We start from the raw sequence: 21,602 nt of genomic DNA, 5'->3' as shown, positions 1-21,602 counted from the left end.
GTATTTGTTGTGAACCGCTGTGAGTCGCCTTCGGGCTGAGAACAGCAGTATATAAGTAAGGTAAATAAATAAATAAATCTATGCTGATGATCATGCCATTACCACTCAAGCAGGGAGCTTTGAGATGGTTGAAAAGAAGCTCACCAAAGCTCTAGGTGCTCTTACTGCCTATTACAGGGAAAACCAACTGATCCCTAATCCATCTAAAACACAGACATGCGCCTTTCACCTTAAGAAGCTCTGAAGATTACCTGGGAAGGAATCCCACTGGAGCATTGCAGCACACCCAAATACCTGGGAGTCGCTTTGGACCATGCTCTGACCTACAAGAAGCACTGCCTGAACATCAAGCAAAAAGTGGGCACTAGAAACAACATCATACGAAAGCTGACTGGCACAACCTGGGGATCACAACCAGACACAGGACTTCTGATAAACATCCCTTTTTTTCACTGCGCATGCGTGAGTTGCCGAGGACCTCGCCCCCCCCCCCCCCCACTAGCAACACCATTTCCTTTGCACATGCGTCAGCTGCCGAGAAAGCGGCTCTCCAAGCCCTCCTTTCCTTTACGCATGCGTCAGCAGCTTCAGCCCGACGCTCCTCCTCTTCCTATCCTTTGCGCATGCGTGAGCTGTCACAAACCATCATGGCGGCTTCCAAGGTGGGAGGGAATCGCGTTTTCCTCAAAAGCTTCCGAAGTTGCGTGGCGCTGGCCCCGTTGCCCGGCGGCTTTGCCTCCTCTTCGTCTCCTGGGGGCTTCTCGGGCACCGGAGGGCCGGGGAAAAGTGGCGGACCCCCTCCCTCAGAAAGCCGGGTAATGGCAGGGCAGAGAGTGCCTGTGGCAAGGCTTCGCTTTGTTTGGGCCCCGCCTCGGCCTACCTCACAGGGTTGTTGTGATGAGGATACAAAATGGCGAACACGGCTTGAGTTTAAGGTTTCTGGAGAACAAACTGGTTGTAACGCTTATAGTTGTCATTTATACTTTATTTCATAGCATCCTAGAGTTGGGAGAGGCCACAAGTGCCATCCAGTCCAACCCCCTGCCAGGCAGGAACACACTATGAAACACTCCTGACAGATGGCCATCCTGCCTCTCTTTAAAAACCTCTAGAGAAGAAGACTCAATCACACTCCAAAGCAGCACAGTCCACTGCCGAGCAGCTCTTGCAGTCAGGAAGTTCTACCTAATGTTTTGGTGGCATCTTTTCCCCTACAGTTTAAATCCATTGCTTTGTGTCCTAGGCTTGTAGGGGCAACGAAACCAGAATATTTCCCCAAAAGGCAGAAGCCCCCTTTCTAATAGGGAGGGCAAGGATGGACACCACGAAAGTTGAACCTTTTAAACTGCAAAAACTATTTATTGCGTGGCCATAGCAATAACGACAAACAAGCATACAGGGATGCAATCAAAGGGTTTGTCGCAACCCCCAATGGGGCTGCAGAGCAGTTATAGTAAATGGAATATACATTTTCATTGGTTCCCAAAGACAAATCATTTCATTGGTCTAAGTTAGTTATACAGTTGTTCATTAGTTGTTTATGATTTTTATTGACATTATAACACACGTGGGATCCTAACAATGGCACAACTATAACATGACTATAGTCCATTGTTCTCTGACCATGACTGTATCTTATCTGTTAGTCTGTTGCAAACATGACTCCAGAGCAACTTGGAAATTTGGGGGTTCTAACTAGCCATCAGCTAGCTGGTTTTCTCCGGATATACTGTTATTCTTGAATAGTAACTTCTTCTTTGGAGCACTGATTTCTCAAGCAATCACCATTTTCTGTGAACATAGGCCTACTGCAGAAATAGGCCAATATGGCAGTAAATCATGACATATGGGCATTGGGGAAATATCTGAAAATTCCCTTTTTAAAACCACGTCCCCTCCAGGCTGAATCCACGCTGCCATATACCGTATATACTCAAGTATAAGCCGACCCGAATATAAGCCAAGGTGCCTAATTTTACCACAATATACTGGGAAATCATATTAACTCGAATATAAGCCGAGGGTGGGAAATGCAGCAGCTATGGGTAAATTTCAAAAAAAAAATGGATACCAATGAAATTAAATTAATTGAGGCATCAGGAGGTAAAATGTTTCTGAATTTTTACATAAAACTAATTTATGTCAAACTCTGATTAACCATTATTCTAACCTTCTTCAGTGTAAATGTGCTTGTGTATCCTTCCAATAATAATAAAGAGAGTAAAATACTAAATGTCATAAAAATAATAATAGAGTAAAATAATGGAAAGGCATTCAACGAGCGAGCCAACACCCTGAGATATGGATGGAGGATGATGAACACCGATTTTAGTGGGACGACCGACCATTGTATTTATTGAATGTAATTGCTGTTTTAATGTTTTATTGTAATATGAATTATGTTTTATTGACTGTATGTGATATTATGGTTGGAAACCGGTCTGAGTCCCTCAAGAGAGGTGAGAAGGTCAATAAACAAAACTTTTAAATAAATAAATGTAAGAATAACAGTAATAATAGAGTAAAATAACAAATGTAATAATAATAATAGTAATAATAATAATAGAATAAAATAATAAAATAATAGTGGAGCAATATAATGTAAATATAATAATTTTTATTTATTTATTTATTTACTGTACTTATACCCCACCCTTCTCACCCCGAAGGGGACTCAGGGCGGCTTACCAACTATAGCAACAATTCAATGCCAGATTCAGATAACAACAATATCAATAGAACACAATAGAGTAAAATAATACATGTAATAATAATAGAGTACAATAAAAATGTAATAAAACTATAATAAATTGAGAAAAATAAATGTAATAATAATAAATAGAGTAAATAATAAATGTAATAATAATAATAAATAAAGTAAAAGATTAAATAGTAAATAACACTAACAACAGAGCAAAATAATAAGTAACCTTGACTCGAGTATAAGTCAATGGGGGCTTTTTCAGCCTAAAAAAGGGGCTGAAAAACTAGGCTTATACTCGAGTATATACAATAATCTAGTTTCAGGGCCCTTCCACATAGCCATATAACTTAGAATATCAAGGCAGAAAATCCCACAATATCTGCTTTGAACTGAGTTCTCTGAGTCCACACTGCCATATATTCCAATTCAATAATGTGGGATTTCATTCAGCTGTGTGGAAGGGGCCTCAGAATGTAGATTAACTGTATTGAATTTATCCTGGATTATATGGGTGCCATATTTATTTATCGTATCAAAAGCAAACTGAGTGTGCCATAATAATAATAATCTTTATTTGTATTCTGCCCTCTCTCCTCAAGGGGACTCAGGGAGGATTACAACGAAAAATGACAAACATTCAATGCCGAATTCATTCAAAGATACAAAGACGTACCACTCGGATCCCAAAAAGAAACAACATCTACAACGAAATTATAATATACATAAATAATGACATAACCTATTAATCAATTTACATCTTGCATAAAAACATTAAGCATAAATTATATAAAACCACACTTAAAGTTCCTTTAAAATAGTTATTAAAATATTATATGACAGTGTGGATCCAGCCTGAGTCTCCAGAGCAGCAGAAAATAAACTTGCCCCTTCCTCAATGTGACATCCTTTCAGATATGTCTATCATATCCCCTTCTCAGTCGTCTCTTCTCCAAACTAAATATACCCGGCTCCCTCAGCCGTTCCGCATAGGTCTTGGCTTCCAAACCTCTCATCGTGTGCTCACCTTGCTCTGAATACGTTCCAACTTGTCAGTATCCTTCTTGAATCCTGGTGACCAGAACTGGACACTGTTAATCCAAGTGAGGTCTGACCAAAGCAGAATAGAGTGAGACTGACTTCTCTCAATCTAGACCAGGCACAGGCAAACTTGAGCCCTCCAGGTGTTTTGGACTTCAACTCCCACAATTTAATTTAATTGTGGGAGTTGAAGTCCAAAACACCTGGAGGGCCCAAGTTTGCCTGTGCCTGGTCTAGACATTATACTGTTGATGCAGCCTAGAATCACACTGACTCATGTCCTGCTCATATAGTGCCATCAGAGGAAGGAACTGGCAAAATGAGCTCTGAATATTCCTTGCTTACAAAAACCCTATGATTTTTGGAGGGATTGCCATAAGTTGACAGAAGACTTCACACACACAAGATCTGACCTTGGTTCCTTTTTTTTCTTTGTGGAGTGACAGTCTGAAAAGCCCAGAAGGACTGCCAAGGAATATTGATTGCTGTAGGCTGTATTTCAGGAGAATGAACTGACCAAACTACCTCTAAGTGTTCCTTGCCTAAGAAATTCCTGTGAAATTCATGGGGTCACCGTGAGTCAACGGGTGACTTGAAAGCAAATACATCACTGTACGTTCCACTTTACAAGCAAAACAACAACAAAACAGCTTCCTGCCCTCTGGTTTACAATCTAATTTAAGAAATGACACAAAAGGAAAAGGATACAATTAAGTCCAGCAGAAACTGCCTCATCTTATCTCCACTCAATAACAAGAAGACCACAAAAGTTGGGAGTAGAATTTCTCAGCCTTAATGTTGTTGGTCCACAAGTCACCTCTGATTTATGTGTAAATATGCTAGAGGCACCAGTTCACATCTGAACTTGGAAATTAAGCAGGGTCATACCTGATTAGTACTCGGAAGGGAAACCGCTAATGAATGCCAGATGCAGTAGGTTGTATTTCGGAAGAAGGAACTGGCAAAAGTACATCTGAATATTCCTTGACGAAGAATAACCAACGAATTTCATGAGATTGTCATAAGTCCATAGGTGACTTGAAATGGGGACAATTAAAGGTTTAAAATATGTTATATTTGTAAATAGGGTTGTATTGCTGACAGTTTTAGATCATCAGGTTGCTATAAGGAACTTATTGGGTTTTAATTTTTACTTTGTATGTTCTTAAATGTTTTGTTAGCCACTTTGAGTCCTGCCTTGGTGCGGGAGGAAGGTGGGGTAAAAACTCAAATAAATCGAAAGCATATACACATAAATGAATAAAATATTTTCAAATCACCATTATCAACAGTCATAATTACGTCTTGCAAACTCAGGACTGTGACTTCCTTAATTGAGTTAATTCACTTGAAAGCAGTTTTCCTCTTTATCTACTGCCTTCCACTTTACCAAGCATTGTGATCTTTTCCAGTGAATCACAACATCTCATCACATCACATTTTAAATGAGTTGATGTTCTTCCTGTCAGCTTTCATGCCTATACAAAGATATTTCTACATCTGAGGCTTAATGTCTTAATTATATTTGTGGGAAGATGTGATTTCTATGCATATAAGATATTTAAACAAAGAATAATGTTTTGTTTCTGTACTTCTGGTGAGCAATGTATGGTCCTTCAGATGATGCTGGACTGTAACTCCAGCAACCTTTAACACTGGCTAGATACTCTCTCAATCTTTTGCTTATAAATCATGTGCCTTTTTTTATTAAGGTAAGATACTGTAATTTGAACAAATTCACCCAATAAAAATGCTGATTGGGAAAAATGAACCATAGTTCAAACTATATGTATTATATGTAAATCATATATTTACATTACATGTAATATTACTAATAACATTACAATATAATGGTATAGCGCAATATAGTAATATATAATACTGATATTGTACTATGCTAATAATATAATATATTGTATGAAAATATATATTGTAAGCCGCTCTGAGTCCCTTTCGGGGTGAAAAGGGCGGCATATAAATGCCGTAAATAAATTAATAGGTAATAGGTAATAATTTTTATTCATGTAATTTAAAAACTATGGATGTAAACTATCCATAGTTTACATCCACTGGCATGCATGCTCATGCCATGCATAGGAACCTGCCATTGATGACTCTAAAATTTTAGAGACCCTTGAGCAGTGAGGTCCAGAACTTGTAACAGTCATTGGGTGTAATACGCAATTTTAGGTGTTCTTGGGAGTTTCTGTGCAAATTGAGAATACTTATGATGGGATCCTGGTAAATGGTTGACTACACTACTTGTTAGCATACACAAGAGTCTGATCAAAATATAATATTCACTTTATGTTTGCTCTTGTCACTGGGTCTTAATTGAAGTTTTCTTACAATTTGTGTGTGTTTATAACTCATTTCTCTGATTTTGATCTTTCTTTCCATTCAGCTAATCTTTCTCATGTCAGTCCATTCCAATGACCTTTTCTCCTGCAACTCTGCTTAGAGGCCTATTCCTCTCCTCCCAGTGTGCACTTTTTACACAACTTCCTAGCATAAAATGTTGTTATAGGTTCCAGTACAGTGCTTTCTAACCCATATGGGGAGATCTTTGTTTTGGGATTCAACTCCAAGAAGCCACCATTGTCAATTGTTAGGATTCTGGGAGCTATAACTGAAAATGTTAGAGAGCAAAAAGTTGCCAGTGAAGTCTCTGGCCTTAGAATGCTGTTCCTCCTGCCCTTAGGATCTTCTTTAATATTTTCACAGCCATTGATACCTTTCGGTTTTCTCACAAAAGTCACTACATTTCATAGTATTCTGTGAGCTTCTTTCCTACTCAGAATAGTTAGAATATTTGTGTCACATCACAAGAGCAGCTGTTAATATTTTCACAGCCATTGATACCTTTCGGTTTTCTCACAAAAGTCACTACATTTCATAGTATTCTGTGAGCTTCTTTCCTACTCAGAATAGTTAGAATATTTGTGTCACATCACAAGAGCAGCTTGATCAATAGGAGGACAACAGTGGCTTCCCAGTTATAGTAAGAGCACTGATATCTGCCAGTTAAATTCAGAGCCTGCTGTGCATATACAAATCTCCTATGTTGACAGTGGTAGAGAAAGAAGGTCTACATATGAAGTTTTCTGTATGAAGACTTGCACTATACATAAAAACTGTGAGATGCCTGTGAGCTTCTAGAGAAACCGATTGTGAAATGGCTAATCATTATCAAGTTCGGATTTGAAATGAACATTTCCAATGAAGTCATTCAGTATTGTTAATATTTATAAGTGCAAAATAGTTGAAGATAAAATTGAAAAGGCAGGTGCAAATGAAGAGAAATACATCATTTTCTTTATTTGTAAAACAATACTTTGGAGGATTGTGAAATTCCATTGTCAACAGGTTTTAGGTCCCCATGGTGTGTGAGAGAGACATTGACAATGTATTTTCGAAGGGTTTCATGGCCGAAATCACTGAGTTGTTGTAGTTTTTTTGGGCTGTATGGCCATGTTCTCGAAGCATCCTCTCCTAATGTTTTGCCTGTATCTGTGCAAGCATCCTCAAAGGTTTTGAGGTTGCTTGCCACAGATGCAGGTGAAACGTCAGGAGAGAATGCTTCTAGAACTTGGCTATACAGCCCCCAAAAACCTACAACAACCCAGAGAAATTGACATTTTAAAAAAACACACTTATATCATGGCATTTCATGTTTGAGCAAGAATTTCCAGTCCCTGAAGGTCACATACCAAATAGATGATGGTGGGACAGGCAAATTTGTCATATTTGTTACTGGTTCATATTATTAACCGTTTGCATATAATTTGTGTAATCATGAAAGATTGCAGATGCTTGCAATCTTGTAAGGGGACTTACTGTATGGGGAATATTGTAAGGGGACTTACTGTACCATATTATTAAAACATGTCTTGATTTAAATGGAATTTACTACTAAATAAACTATTCTAACACAGGGTGGCTCAGACCTCACAACCTTTGAGGATGCCTGCCATAGATGTGGGTGAAACGTTAGAAGAGACTGCTTCTGGAACATGGCCATGCAGCCCAGAAAAAATCACAGCAACCCAGTGATTCCGGCCATGAAAGCCTCCAACAACACATATTCTAACACACATGAATGGTTGAAATTGTCATAGAATGTCAACAACAGAGAAACCCTTTCATTAATAGTGGGAAACTTGTTGGTTAATTAGTGAATTCAAAAACGATCACTGTTTAAATTGGTGTAAATATGACTGTATATTTTTATGTATGATATAATTTTGCTGTATAAATGACTTCATGTTTTATATAGTAAACTGCACTGGAAGAGTGCAGTGAAAAGTAGAAAGGAAATGAATTTTATTTAAAAACTTACATTAGCAATTTAACATTTTATTAGGGATGTATTTACATCACTAATCTAACATAGGTTAAGTCCAAATTTTGTTAAATGTGCAGCAGACCCAATCATGGTGAATCTAAATCTAATTTATTTCGTTTAAAATGCTCCCAACTTTTAAATTATATAATTGGTGGGATCTTTTTTTTGCAATGAATGAAACATATGAGATTCAAAGACTTCAGTGTTGTTAATGTATACTGACATCTAATTAATTTTCATATAATTTAAGATAGAAATGTGTTTTAATCGTTCCGTATTTCAAAAATTGATTGTTTTTCTTTTCTTTTTTTTTTTAAGACTTCAGATTTTTGCCCTCCTTCACATTCTTGCAATGATTGGATTGGTCCTCCTGATCGATGTTCAAACCTCCGACCAGTAATATTTTATATTCCTAAGCATGAATCCCCTTTGGAACGAAGACTAAGAGAGCTTAGACAAGAAACTCAGATTTGGAATCAACGGTTCTGGGCAAGCCAGAATATATCATTTAGAAAGGTGAGCTTGCAGAGGAAGTACAAAGCCACTTGGTGGCGCTAGGACCCTTTTAACAGCTTGAAGGGAATATTATCAAGTGGAATCTTACAGGAATTTTCTGCTGTTTTCATCTATTTTTAATTTTTAATGCCTAGTCTATATAGTGCGTCATTCATTCTTAACAATTTGCTTCATAAATCTTCAGAATAATGTGCTTTATGATGTCTTGTTAAAAAAACCCTTGTATCTATTTATGACAAACAGGCCTAATGCACTTTTCTTTCGCTGAGTAAAGCACTGCTGCACAAATCTTACTTAGAATCAGAGTTGAAGGGCACTACAGTGGCCATCCAGTCTAACCGCTTGCCATAGTAGATATGATTTGTTTGTCTTAATTATGTTCTTCTCCTAAGCTCGTAGCATTTTTCCTCCTTTCAATCCTAACAGGAATGTACCTCAGTGAATAATAATAAATATAATAATAATTTTATTTATAGACCACCCTCTCACCTTGAGGGGACTCGGTGTGCTTTCCATACAAAAAGATGAACATTCAATGCCATAATCAAATTCAAACACATCACAATAATATAAAATGACGAGTAAATTTATAACATAAGAAAGAAAGTATACAAATACTCAAAATAAGCATAATTACACAAATAACCTAATTGCATGTACCCTGGAAGGTTAGATGATTAAAACACATTAAAAGTGCCTATCACTTGGGCTTTAAAATGTACCGTACAGCCATAAAATATTAATAAAATAGCCAGTGTTCCGGTGGAATTGATTTAAGGTGTGATAGGCCTCTCCATACGCTAAGGTGCATAAGTTTATTTTCATAAAGTTTTTGAAGGAAAGGAGGGTGGGGGCCATTTTTATTTCTTTAGGGAGTTCCAGAGACAGGAAGTAATCGCGGAGAAGGCCCCCTCTCTCCCACCAACCATGCTTGTGACGGGGGTGGGACCAAGAGCAGAGCCTCCTCTGCTGACCGCAATGCATGAGATGGTCTATACAGGGAGATGCAGTTGGATAAATAATCTGGACCCAATTTGAGTAGGGCTTTATAGGTAACGACCAACACTTTGTATTTAGCCCAGAAGCAGACCGGCAGCCAGTGGAGCTGCTGTAGCATGTGAGTGGTTCTCTCCCAGTATGGAGCCCCAGTTAATAACCTGGATGCCGATCTCTGAACTAACTGTAGCTTCTGAACTATCTTCAAAGGCAGCCCCACATAGACAGCGTTGCAGTAGTCCAAATGGGGTGTGACTAAGACATGGACTACCATGGCCAAATCAGGTGTCTCAAGGTACAGGTGCAGCTGGCACACACGTTTTAACTGTGCAAAGTTATATTACATTTGTGGGATTTCAGATAAATTATTTACTGAAGAGCATTTAGTGATCCAGTTTGTTTTGTAAGTCCCACATCCAGTAACATTTATGGGTAGATTAAAATGGAGTCAACTGATATACTGACAACCTGTACAGTATCCTTTTTTCCAATCTCATTTCAGGAAAAAGAAGAATTTATTTACTCCAGGTTGAAAGCCAAAGGTCTACAGCTCAGAGATGAAAAAGGTTAGATTATTGTTCCTACACTTTCTTAAAAGAAAAATTCAGGTTAGTTATGGATTTTAAGCCTTATAAAATACTATAGACACAGTACTTTTAGAGTAAATGAGCAATGAAGGAGTATTTTTTTTAATGTATTTACCAGAAGTATTTAATATTAACTTACTAATATCATATATTCCCAGAGTCTCTTACCCTCATATTCCTTTTGCTGCTGCTTGTAAATACCCGTTTTCTCAGAAAATTTTGTAAATTCCCTGGCAGGAAATGTTTATTAAAGAGTAAAAGTATTTTTTTAAATCTATAGCAACTTAAAAATCTATAGCAAGAGTGATTGCATGTAGCCCTTTTCTTATTGTACTTCGAACCTTCAGTTTCCAGAGAAGAGATTATTCCACACAGGTGTTAACAGTGCAACTGCTTATTATTTACATAACAGTATCATTCCTGTTGTATTTAAGATAAAGGCTGAAAGATAGTTACTTGCTCAAACTTGACTAAGCAAAAGACCCACAACAAAATCCTTATCTCGCAGATTCATATTTAAATCTATATGAACTTTGCCATGATAGATCATGCAACATTTGTCTTTAAATGTATGTTCTAGCATAAGTAAGAGGCATTCTGGTTTAGAGACAATGATTATAATGATAATTTTGATTTTTTTAGGCCAAAAAGCTACCTTGGGTGTTGAAGAAATGGCAGAATTTTACAGAATTTTTCTGAGTAAAAACTTTAAAAAACATATATGCTACAACAGGTGAGCATATGGCTTTGTACCTGAAATGTACTTCTTTGTTTATCAAATCAGTTTTCTTTATATCAAGTCGTCCCTTTAACAAAACTGTTCATGGACCATTCTTAGATCTTATTTATGGTCTTTGCTCATTTTCAGCTGCCAGATTTATTTATTTATTTATTTATTTATTTATTTAGTACACTTGTATACCGCTAATATCTCAGCCTAGAACGGCGACTCATTGCGGTTTACAACATTTAAAAACAACAATAATTCCGATTAAAAATATAAAACACATACATATACAATACAGAGTATTGGGCCACCAATACAGACCAATGCATCTCTTAATTAAAATCATAATCCAATTTCGTTGTCTATGATTGCCAGTCCTTGATCAAAAACTTCATCGCATCGGATTAGCCGAATGCTTGCTCAAACATCCATGTTTTCAGTTTTTTCCGAAATGCCATCAGCGAGGTGGCTGATCTTATCTCTATAGGGAGGGCATTCCAAAGCCGCGGGGCCACCACAGAAAAGGCCCTGTCTCTCGTTCCCGCGAGCCGCACCTGTGAAGCAGGCGGGATGGAGAGAAGGGCCTCTCCCGAAGATCTTAGGGTCCTGGTGGGCTGATAGGCCGAGATACGTTCGGATAGATATGTAGGGCCAGAACCGTTTAGGGCTTTAAAGGCCAAAGCCAGCACTTTGAATTGGGCCCGGTAGCTAATCGGTAGCCAGTGGAGCTGGTACAGCAGAGGAGTTGTATGCTCCCTGCGCCCTGCTCCTGTTAATACCATGGCTGCCGCCCGTTGGACTAGTTGGAGCTTCCGGGCCGTCTTCAAAGGCAACCCCACGTAGAGAGCGTTGCAGTAGTCAAGGCGGGATGTAACCAGAGCGTGGACTACCGTGGCCAAGTCAGACTTCCCAAGGTACGGTCGCAGTTGGCGCACGAGTCCTCATTGGTCTGTTCCCATCATTCTTTGTTTATCCCTCATCCACCCCTGCTTCTGTGTCTTGCTGTGTCCAGTACAGACTGGGAGCCCTGGAGGCAGAGATTATAAGGCCTTAAGGCACATTGCATTTGGCACATTGTTGTGTACCAGCATGCCAGATGGCTTTTATGGGAATAAAGGTGACAGCAGTCCTTTGCTTTTTGATCCTTTCAGTAGTGATTCAACAAATTCAAAAGGAAGGTTTTAAAAAGGTTTTAAGCAATTTATTTTACCTTTTGTATACATTTTTTCACATAATAGACCCATTTAGAAATTGAATCATTTTTGTCATGCTATTTTAAGTGATACATTATGTTGAATATATCATTTTCGATCACAAAACATAGCTTATATTTGTTTTTGTTTATTGATATATGTGTCTCATAAATATTTGCATATTTCCTGAAAAGAAGTTCCACACAGCATGTAACAGGTCTTTCTCATTAGAGAGACTATAGTCGTATATAGGAACAAGCCCACAAAACCCAGTTGAATCTCTGTTGATATATATAGGGGCCTTTCCAGACAGGCCCTATGCCCCAGAATGTGATCGCAGGTTTCCTGCTTATCCCAGATTATCTGGCAGTGTGGACTCATATAATCCAGTTTAAAGCAGAAAACCTGGTATCAGATTCTGGAATATAGGGCCTGTCTGGAAGGGCCCTAGGTTGTATCATAAGAGTTTTTAGGAGAGGAATGTGTCCCTCCCTGGCCTCATACAGCCCACCCAGCACCATTTTTGTAACCCTAGTGCCATTTTTTTTTTTGTCCCTCAGACCCCTAAGGGTTAGTATTGGGTAAGCTTTGTCACATTTCCTCTCGGGACCATTTAATCCCAAGAAAAGCCTTTTTTTCCAACAGTAAGAGGTTATATTCTAGTCCTGTTGAAAAAGAAAAATTCATCTAGGCTTAAAATAGTCCAGAGAGGACCGAGGCCCCACATATGCTTTAAACGGGAACATATGGCATTGTGGACTCAGATAACCCAGTTCAAAGCAGATATTGTGGGGTTTTCTGCCTTGATATTCTGGGATATAGGGCTATGTGAAAGGGCCCCAAGATGACACAGATTTGTCCTCCATACTCCCTAGAATATATTAAAAAGGAGCATTTGAGATAAAATTCTTCTTTGACAGGAGTATGGGCTTCCAAGTTTCCCTGAGATCTTCCATGGCACCATAACTTCTTTTGCTCATTTAGGAGTATAGTCAACATTTCGTCTAAAATGTAGACCTTCAAATGCTATTGAACTGCATTGCTCAAGTATTCCCTATCATTGGCTATGCTAAGATACAACTGATAGGCTTTGCAGTCTGATAGGAGTTATAATGTGACCAACCTGGTCTAACTAATTGTAAAGCTATATGCTGCGTTTGCATATACATCCAAATCGAACACCATTCTGCATGTGTTTTGCAAAATCATTACTCCATTAATAATAAGAATCTTTGCTTTGCCATCTATTATTAATAGCCTGTTATACTGCCTGCCAATCAGAAATTTAAAAGGCTTAACCATCTCCACAGACTCGCAAGGCAAGAGAGATGGGAAGGCAGCATTAATTGTTAATCAGGAAATAGAGCAACTCCCTTGTACATACTAGCACAGCATTTATTTACTTTGGCTGCAGACCTGTATGCACCTTGAAGTGAATCATATTGAGCTTGATATGGCTTTCAGCATAGCCACATATATAGCGTCGTTTTAGGCATTTTATCATATCTTTAAATTACATCCTGTCTAAGGAGTTTTGAAAAAGGAGAAGGTAAAATAATAATGAAACAACACTCAAACATTTACACAATACCAAATAGAGTAAAAGGTGATCTAAAAGTAGTAAAATATGATTATTTCATTGCAGAAGATTAAAAGGACACAGATTCAATATTAATCTTCAATATATGTGTGTGCATTGATACAAAAAATGTGTACATACCTACCCTTTCAAGACTGGATTTGATTTGATAATAGCATTGAAAGACTTGCTCTTAATTATAGAAAAACCCAAGGTTGTATCATGAAAATATCTTTAAATGTAGGCTGTTCATTGTGATTCCAAAAAGGGTTTTGTTGTTGAAAAGCATCAGACTCCAAGGAAACACAAGTACTCTGGCGTATGATAGCAATTGTTGTGTCTCATTATTACAGTGGGCTAAATCCAGACTTGCTTAGTCATTCTTTACTGGTAGATGTTTGTATCTCACATTTCTATGAACTAACTCAAGGTCATTAAATGAGTTAATTTCAGTAGGACATGAAGCATGACTAACGAAGTTAGAATTTTGATTCAACCTTATAGCAACCCCATTTAGCAAGTATTTCCTGGGGAACTGCTCTCAGTGGAATGGAATACTGGTTGGATTGCTTGTTTCTCCAGAATAAACCTTTATGATATGTTTTGTGATGTTTATGGCTTAGATAATGACAGAATCCTAATAGAAGCTAGAATCTGAACAATGCCACTTTTTCTGATCCAGTAAGTGGGATCTTATTTAGGGTAGATTAGAAAACCACTGAATATACTTGGTATGATCTATTATGGCTTTTCCATAAAATAGCTATTTTAATCTGGGAAGAGAATTCCTGGAAATGAACACTTTCAAAACATTGCTTCTTCATATTTATCTTTTAAAGATTAAGGGCAAACATAACATGTACAATAGGAGAAAAACCTAGGGTGTGGCAAAGTTAACTAATAATAAGATGCTGACAGGGAAGTCAGCTGGTCCAGGGAAGTCATGTGACCCCTCTGTTCTGCCTTGGTCAAACCACACGTGAAATCACACTATGTCCAGTACTGGGCACCGCAATTGAAGGGAGATGTTGACTAGCTGGAATGTGTCCAGAGAAGGGCAACTAAAACGGTCAAGAGTCTGGAAAACATGCCCTACGAGGAGTGGCTTAAAGAGCTGGGCATGTTTAGCCTGCAGAAGAGAAGGCTGAGAGGAGACATGATGAGGGCCATGTATAAATATGTGAGGGGAAGGCAGACTTGTTTTCTGCTGCCCAAAAGACAAGGATGTGAAACAATGGCTTCAAACGACAGGAAAGGAGATTCCACCTGAACATTAGGAAGAACTTCCTAATGGTGAGAACTGTTCAGCAGTGGAACTCTCTGCCCCGGAGTGTGGTGGAGGCTTCTCCTTTGGAGGTTTTAAAGAAGAGGCTGGATGGCCATCTGTCAGGGGTGATTTGAATGCGATTTTCCTGCTTCTTGGCAGGGGGTTGGGCTGAATGGCCCCCAAGGTCTCTTCCAACTCTATGTTTCTATGAATTAAGAACCTAGGATTGATAAAGTACCTTCCAGAGGTGGGAAATTGTGGCAGACGTTTAGTTGAATTTGTCAGTATATGTTCATACCTGCTTTTATCCTTGGTTTGTTTTGGGTGGATTTTTAATTTGAATCACTGGTTTTATTGCATCAATTAAAAGCAGCTTTGAGATTTTAAAAATGAATACTGCAGTATAGTCGTGTTAATAATACTACAATATCTATACTGTATTTTACAGTGTTGTCTGTTATGCTACACAGTTGCTATGCTTGATCACATTTTATTTATTTATTTATTTATTTACAACATTTATCCGCCGCCCTTCTCACCCCGAAGGGGACTCAAAGTGGCTTCCAAGATATATATATATACATACAATATATTATATTATTAACATAGTACAATATCAGTATTATACATTACTATATTGTACTATACCATTATATTGTAATATTATTAGTAATAAAAATCGCTTTGAATCCCCCTCGGGGTGAGAAAAGCGGTATATAAATGCTGTAAATAAATGTAATATAAACTATATAATTATAATATCATATTATTAGTAATAGTGTTTTACTGTATTACAGTATAATGTTATAAGTAGTATATGTACAGTATATACAATATATTATATTATTATTACAGCACAGGAGACAAGGTGGAACTATCTTCTCCCTCCCCCCCCCCCCCTTCACTCTGGCCCAGAGCAGCAGTTGGTGCTGGGGGGAGGGGTCCCCAATTGATGACATGATCACCCAACTTTCTGTTTAGCTAATGGGATCAACTTAATGACTGTAATAATGTTCAGAACTTGTCTTCAAACTTTACATTCTGATTTTTCTCTCTAAAGAATTCACATTTATGAATCTGTCTTTACCACTTTGGTATTTAGTGTTAGACTGACATTCCAGACATTTTTGTGTAAGTTCAAGGCTGGTTAGTAAATTAGCTCTTTTTAAAAAAATCTTGGTTTGGTCTCTTTGGTGTGATCCAAATTTTAAGGATCACTCAGTTGATAAGTGAAATAATCATCTTCAATCTGTGATGCTTCTATGAATGAATGCAAATTTCCCACCACTTTGATTGCCATAGATTAATGCTATGGAATCCTGAGAGTTGTAGGTTTACAAGATCTTTAGCTTCCTCTGCCAGAGAGTGCTAGTGCCTCACCAAACTACAAGTTTCAAGATTCTATAGCATTTTCAGAAGGCACAAAGGAGGGAAAAGGAGTTGACAAAACTGCTTACTGCTCCTCTGCCATTGAAAGTGCCCTTGAAATAGAAGTGTTATAAAACCTTGAAGAAAGTACAAAAAAAATCTGCCCTAGATAAACATATTTCATAGACAAAATGGTTTGATATGCTGGATCAAATGTTTTGACTTCATTTGTTTAGTTTTTCCTGCATCATAAAACACCGCTTAGGTGTGCTCTAATCTAATTCTTTCTTCCCTGTATTGGTATAGCATTTCATTACTTCGGCTTATATAATTGCTGATATAATTAGTAATCACTTGTCCTTTAATGCCTGTTTCTGAAATATGTAGCTATTTGCCTGAGGCTATGCATTATACATGCATAGATTACACAGTGGGGCCTTTTTGGTACTTGAAAAACTAGAAGTATCTATGGTCTTAATTAACTTTCATCTGCAGTTGTGTAAAAAGGAGCTTTGATCAACACTTTTGGATATTTTTTTATTGCCAGTAAGGATTTCAAAATAGCTCATTAAATGTTATTGCTTCTCTTTTTGTATGTAGGGATTGGTACAAACGGAATTTTACCATCACGTTTCTGATGGGACGAGTGGCATTTGTGAAAGCTTGGAAGAGGCTTTGGCTGAAAAAAGACTAAAGTAGAAAACTATCCAGTCACAGCATTGGTGATATGTGGTAAAAGAATTTCGCCTTTCCCGGTATCTGCATTACAGCCCTGTTTCTACGTTTCTTAAATATGAAGCTAGATGATACCAAATCCAATTGGGTCTTCCTCTGTAAAGTCAATTGATGCTATTTCCCTTTAAAGGCTGAAAGTTGGTCCCAGTTGGAGTATGCCTGTGACATTGGTGCAACTCACATTATTCTGTTTGTGATTAAGGATTAGCTTTAGGTGGCAGCATTCTACTAATTGCAAGCTAACATTGGGATAAGGCTGTACTTAATACAAGCTGCAGTGTGTTAATTGCCATCTTGACCTGCAAGCAGATGGTGATAGTGATAATGATTAGCAGATAGATGTGCTTGTGTACCAAGTGAAGACCTCACAGTGTTCTCCGTCCAATAGAAAATGTCAGCAGGTTGGTGTTAACACCTTAAAACATAAAGATAAAAAGAGATACTTTATTTTTTTAGAACACACTTTTTTTACGAGTTTGGCTCATTGTGCATTGTAGTCTCACATAGCTGCCTTTCTCATACTAAACTGCTGTATCTGATGTTTTAAAGACCTTCACATTATGTACCAGGTCCTGAGATTAGGTATAAGTAAACATGTCGGCCTTCAGGGTTTTCTGTAGAAGGGCATGGACTAGGTCTTGGTATGAATTTAATATCATTATTGAAGACAAGATGGATAACATGGCATAGGAAATGCACTCATTTTCTTTCTGGGCAGAATCTGGTTACATTTTTTAACTGTATTAGGAAAACATGTATGCCAGGTATGCAGATAGTCCTCTAGATTTGAGGGTTTAACTTTAGTTGATTTTATTCTTCCCAGATTTGGTTACTCTCTAGGATTCTCTTAGTCTTCCAGTACAACTCTGTGGTCAACTTCCACCAAAAGTTGACCATAGAATTGTACTTCAAGAGCTTGAGATTTCTAGAGAGATTACCTCTAGGAATCTCTAGGTCCTCTAAGCCATGGAATATAGAGATTCCTTGTTCTCTCAGGTTTAAAAAAGTGGTTATTATTTACTTTTTTCCACATTTGTGGGGGACCTATGCCCCTGACACCAGCAAATGTGAAGGGTTAACTGTATGTCAAATACTGCTGCATTATTTTTGAGTGTATCTGTTTACTTTATTTATATAAAACCAAGAACTTAACAGTGAATCTGTGTCTCCAAGTTATTTTTCCTTGATTTTTTATTAAAGGTGAAACCTAATACTGCTTTGCTCTGCTAATTTTTTTTTTCAATTTTGATTAGTATAGAATACATAAAATCCATGCATCAGAAAGCACAGAAATACAACATATTCCAATATCATCCAGACTAGTTGCTAGATGAAAACATTCTACTTCAGTGAAAAAACATTGTATAGTTTCTGTTCAGTCATGCCACAGGGACATTACATACATTTTCAACAGTACGGCAGACTTCAGGATAGTATTTTATGGACTAAGGGTAAATAAAAAAATTACAGAACCTGATGATTATGAAATGAGCAAACTTCAGATTATCCAATGATTAGTCAGTACAAACGATGAATAATAATGGAAATAAACATATATGGTGTTTTCATGTAACTCTCAGTTGAGAAACTTCTCAATTACAACAGAGCAATTGTGAAAAAATCCTGCTGCTAATAAAATTGTTTATTTTAAATACATGTCTGTATTTTTTTCTGTTTGTTTGCTAAATTCTTTGTGCATGTTGGAACCAGAACTATTCATTTCAGGTGTTTTTCAGCCTCTTTTCTTTTTAATATTGTATAAATAATATTGTCTCAAGATTTGCATAAACAAATTTTTCTATATATCAAAAATTCAAAATTGGTTTGTAAGTGTACCTTATTTTATGCAGTTCATTTGAAGTTATTTCAGTACCCCAAGTTGACATGAGAGAATTACTGACATAGTTCAGTACTTTGTACATATAGAGAATAATTTAGTCGTCAATAAATTTAAAATTTGGCAAGAGAAAGTTAGCAAATGGCATAGAGATTCATAAGAAATCAAACTGGTCAAAGCATATTATTTTTTTCTGCTTCAGATTTTGTACGTGAATAAACATTATTATTGACTTCAGTGTAAGTTTTCAATAGACTTGTAAAGGTTAGGAACCTGGGATATTCTCTCTAATCCTGCTGAACTTTACAACCAAGGTGGCTCCAGAGCTAACCTTTGGGACCAGAATATAAGGGTTTGCAAGCCTTACAACAATGACAACATAGTAGAAATTCTTTATTTTTCCAAAGTTTTTGAAGTCCACATCTCAGTTGCTCTCCTTTGGCAGTGTGGGCTGAGAGATGTGATGCTAAAACATCTGGAAAACTTGCTCTAAAATCTGTATAAGCTCTTCTTTGAACATTTGCTGTATGTTTTGCTTTTAGACTCGAAGACTATCAAAACACTAATATATGACCACTAGTATATATATACATGTCATTGGACAGGTGTTGGAGTGGCTACTGCCCCTCTGCCTTCCCTTTCCCTTTCCATCTTCGTACCTTTTCTCCTTTCCTTTCTCTTCCTTCATCCTCCCTCCCTTCTTTTCTTTTTTTCTTTCCTTCCCTTCTCCAGCCTACCTCACAATATCTCCATGGCAGCATAGCCCTTTCTTGTGGCTGTTTTCTTCCTTTCTCTCATACACATCACCTTTCTTTTCCAATGACATCATAGAGGACTACTTCACCTAGTAACAGCCAATCCAGTGACATCACCTAGGGCCACCTCATCTAACAACAGCCTTTGTTGGGCAGACAGATAGACAGACTTTTGACTGATATATATATAATATGATATCAGTGCACACAGTGTTATGTGTTTATAGAATATTTATTTTAATAACTATAGGGCCGGCTTTAGCACAGCAGTTTAAACACCAGCTGTAGTCAATCTTGACAATTGAAAGGCTGCCAGTTCGAAGCTGGGTCAGGGTGAGCTCCTGGCGTTAGCCCAGCTTCTGCCCACCTAGCTGTTCGAAAGCAAAAATGTGATTAGATAAATAGGTACCACTCGTTGAAAAAGCAAGAGAGGTATTCAGAGGTGTCCAGAAGGAATGCCGATGATTCAACCCAAAAGGAGGAAGTTACGAACTACCTCTTCGGCAGGGAGATGGAGCGACAACACCGCCGGCCCCCCTCGTGGCCGGAATCAAGCACAACACCTTCCAAGATGTCAGAAAAATGGGGAAAGCTGATATATATACCTCTTAGGTAAAAAGGTAGTCCCCTGACATTAAGTCCAGTCATGTCTGACTCTGGGGTGTGGTGCTCATCTCCATTTCTAAGCCGAAGAGCCGGCGTTGTCCGTAGACACCTCCAAGGTCATGTGGCCAGCATGACTGCATGGAGCGCCTCTTATCTATGTATAATTGTCTGTCTAGTTGTGTATAAAACAGCATTGAATGTTTGCCCCATATGTATGTTCTGTGATCCAACCTGAGTTCCCTTCAGGGTGAGAAGGGCAGAATATAAATACTGTAAATAAATAAATAAATAGACTAATTTTAGTACAACATGCAAACAACCCTGACATAATCTCATTTTTCAACACACAAACCATCCTTCTGCTCTGTCTTCATCCACACGTCCCCTTCCCAACGCCAACTACATATGAGTCTATGTAGCATCTATTCTCCATTCAATCAATCTACATTTGAAGCTAACCAAATTGGCATCCAAATATACTCTGCCTATTTGCACTAAAAGTGCTCATTCATATCTGGAAGATTTCTCTTTCTCTGGAAAAGTGGTGGAGTATTTCCCAAGGGCACCATTATGGGAGGAGAGCTGATATACATCATTCCGTAGTAAATATACACTAGTAATAGCGTAGCAACTAGATGTGTACTGTTGAATGCTGTGCTTCAGATCTCACCTATTCCTTTTCTTTTGTGCTAAAATTTACTTTAGATTATTAACATTAGGATGGTTTTACACCTGACCACCTGATTATACTATCTGTGCTTAACAGCATTCTTAAACTCCCAGTTTGGAAATTAGCTTTTAAATCTGTTTTATTGGATTGTGAAGAGATTGGGTATATATTGACTGCTTATATATTTTGTGCATAAGTGCACCTTATTATGCAGTACCACCTAATACCTATTTTAAAATTTTGCATTAAATAATTTAGTGTATGACTTTTTGAATCAAAACGTGTAGGGGAAATGTCATAAAAATATTCCTAATAGTAATCCTTATGATGTATAAAATAATTCTTTTCTGCGAAGTTAAAAAAACCACAATCTTTTGGCTTCAGTATTATAATCAACATAGCCCACTTTTAAATCAATGGCTTCTGCATCATAATTGCTGCTTATGAATCATACATCAAAGTGTTCAGAGGCATGACCTTCCCTCTGGATTTTTCATATAATTTTGCACCTGCTTCTAAGCTGCAATAGCCTGCTTGTCTCAACTAAATGAGGACCGCCACACTGGTATCGACTATCTACAGGAATAACAAAAAGTACAAATTTGCTTCTTTGTAGCATTTTAAAATACATCAGTTCAAAGTAAGACTACATAATTATTTCTCCAGGGAATTTCAATTA

General features: G+C 37.6%; 1 protein-coding gene across 1 annotated transcript; it reads left to right on the top strand.

The window, feature by feature from the left end:
• The first annotated feature begins 628 nt into the window (after positions 1-628).
• COA8 (cytochrome c oxidase assembly factor 8) lies at positions 629-18,707 on the top strand. The gene is made up of 5 exons (XM_060755144.2): positions 629-815; positions 8,406-8,603; positions 10,102-10,165; positions 10,829-10,919; positions 16,921-18,707. The coding sequence occupies exons 1-5, from the start codon at positions 648-650 to the stop codon at positions 17,012-17,014; spliced, it is 615 nt and encodes a 204-aa protein (XP_060611127.2). The 5' UTR covers positions 629-647; the 3' UTR covers positions 17,015-18,707.
• Positions 18,708-21,602: the final 2,895 nt, after the last annotated feature.

This window comes from Anolis sagrei, chromosome 1 (genome assembly GCF_037176765.1).
Source record: "Anolis sagrei isolate rAnoSag1 chromosome 1, rAnoSag1.mat, whole genome shotgun sequence".
In the NCBI taxonomy this organism is placed as follows: domain Eukaryota; kingdom Metazoa; phylum Chordata; class Lepidosauria; order Squamata; family Dactyloidae; genus Anolis; species Anolis sagrei.
Note: the sequence above shows the minus strand (reverse complement) of the source record. Positions and strands in the feature narration are given on the sequence as shown.

Coding starts and splice junctions, on each gene's coding strand:
- COA8 (XM_060755144.2), top strand. CDS start 648: ATGGCGGCTTCCAAGGTGGGAGGGAATCGCGTTTTCCTCAAAAGCTTC. Junction 816..8,405: donor CCCCTCCCTCAGAAAGCCGG/GTAATGGCAGGG, acceptor TTTTTTTTTAAG/ACTTCAGATTTTTGCCCTCC. Junction 10,166..10,828: donor ACAGCTCAGAGATGAAAAAG/GTTAGATTATTG, acceptor TGATTTTTTTAG/GCCAAAAAGCTACCTTGGGT.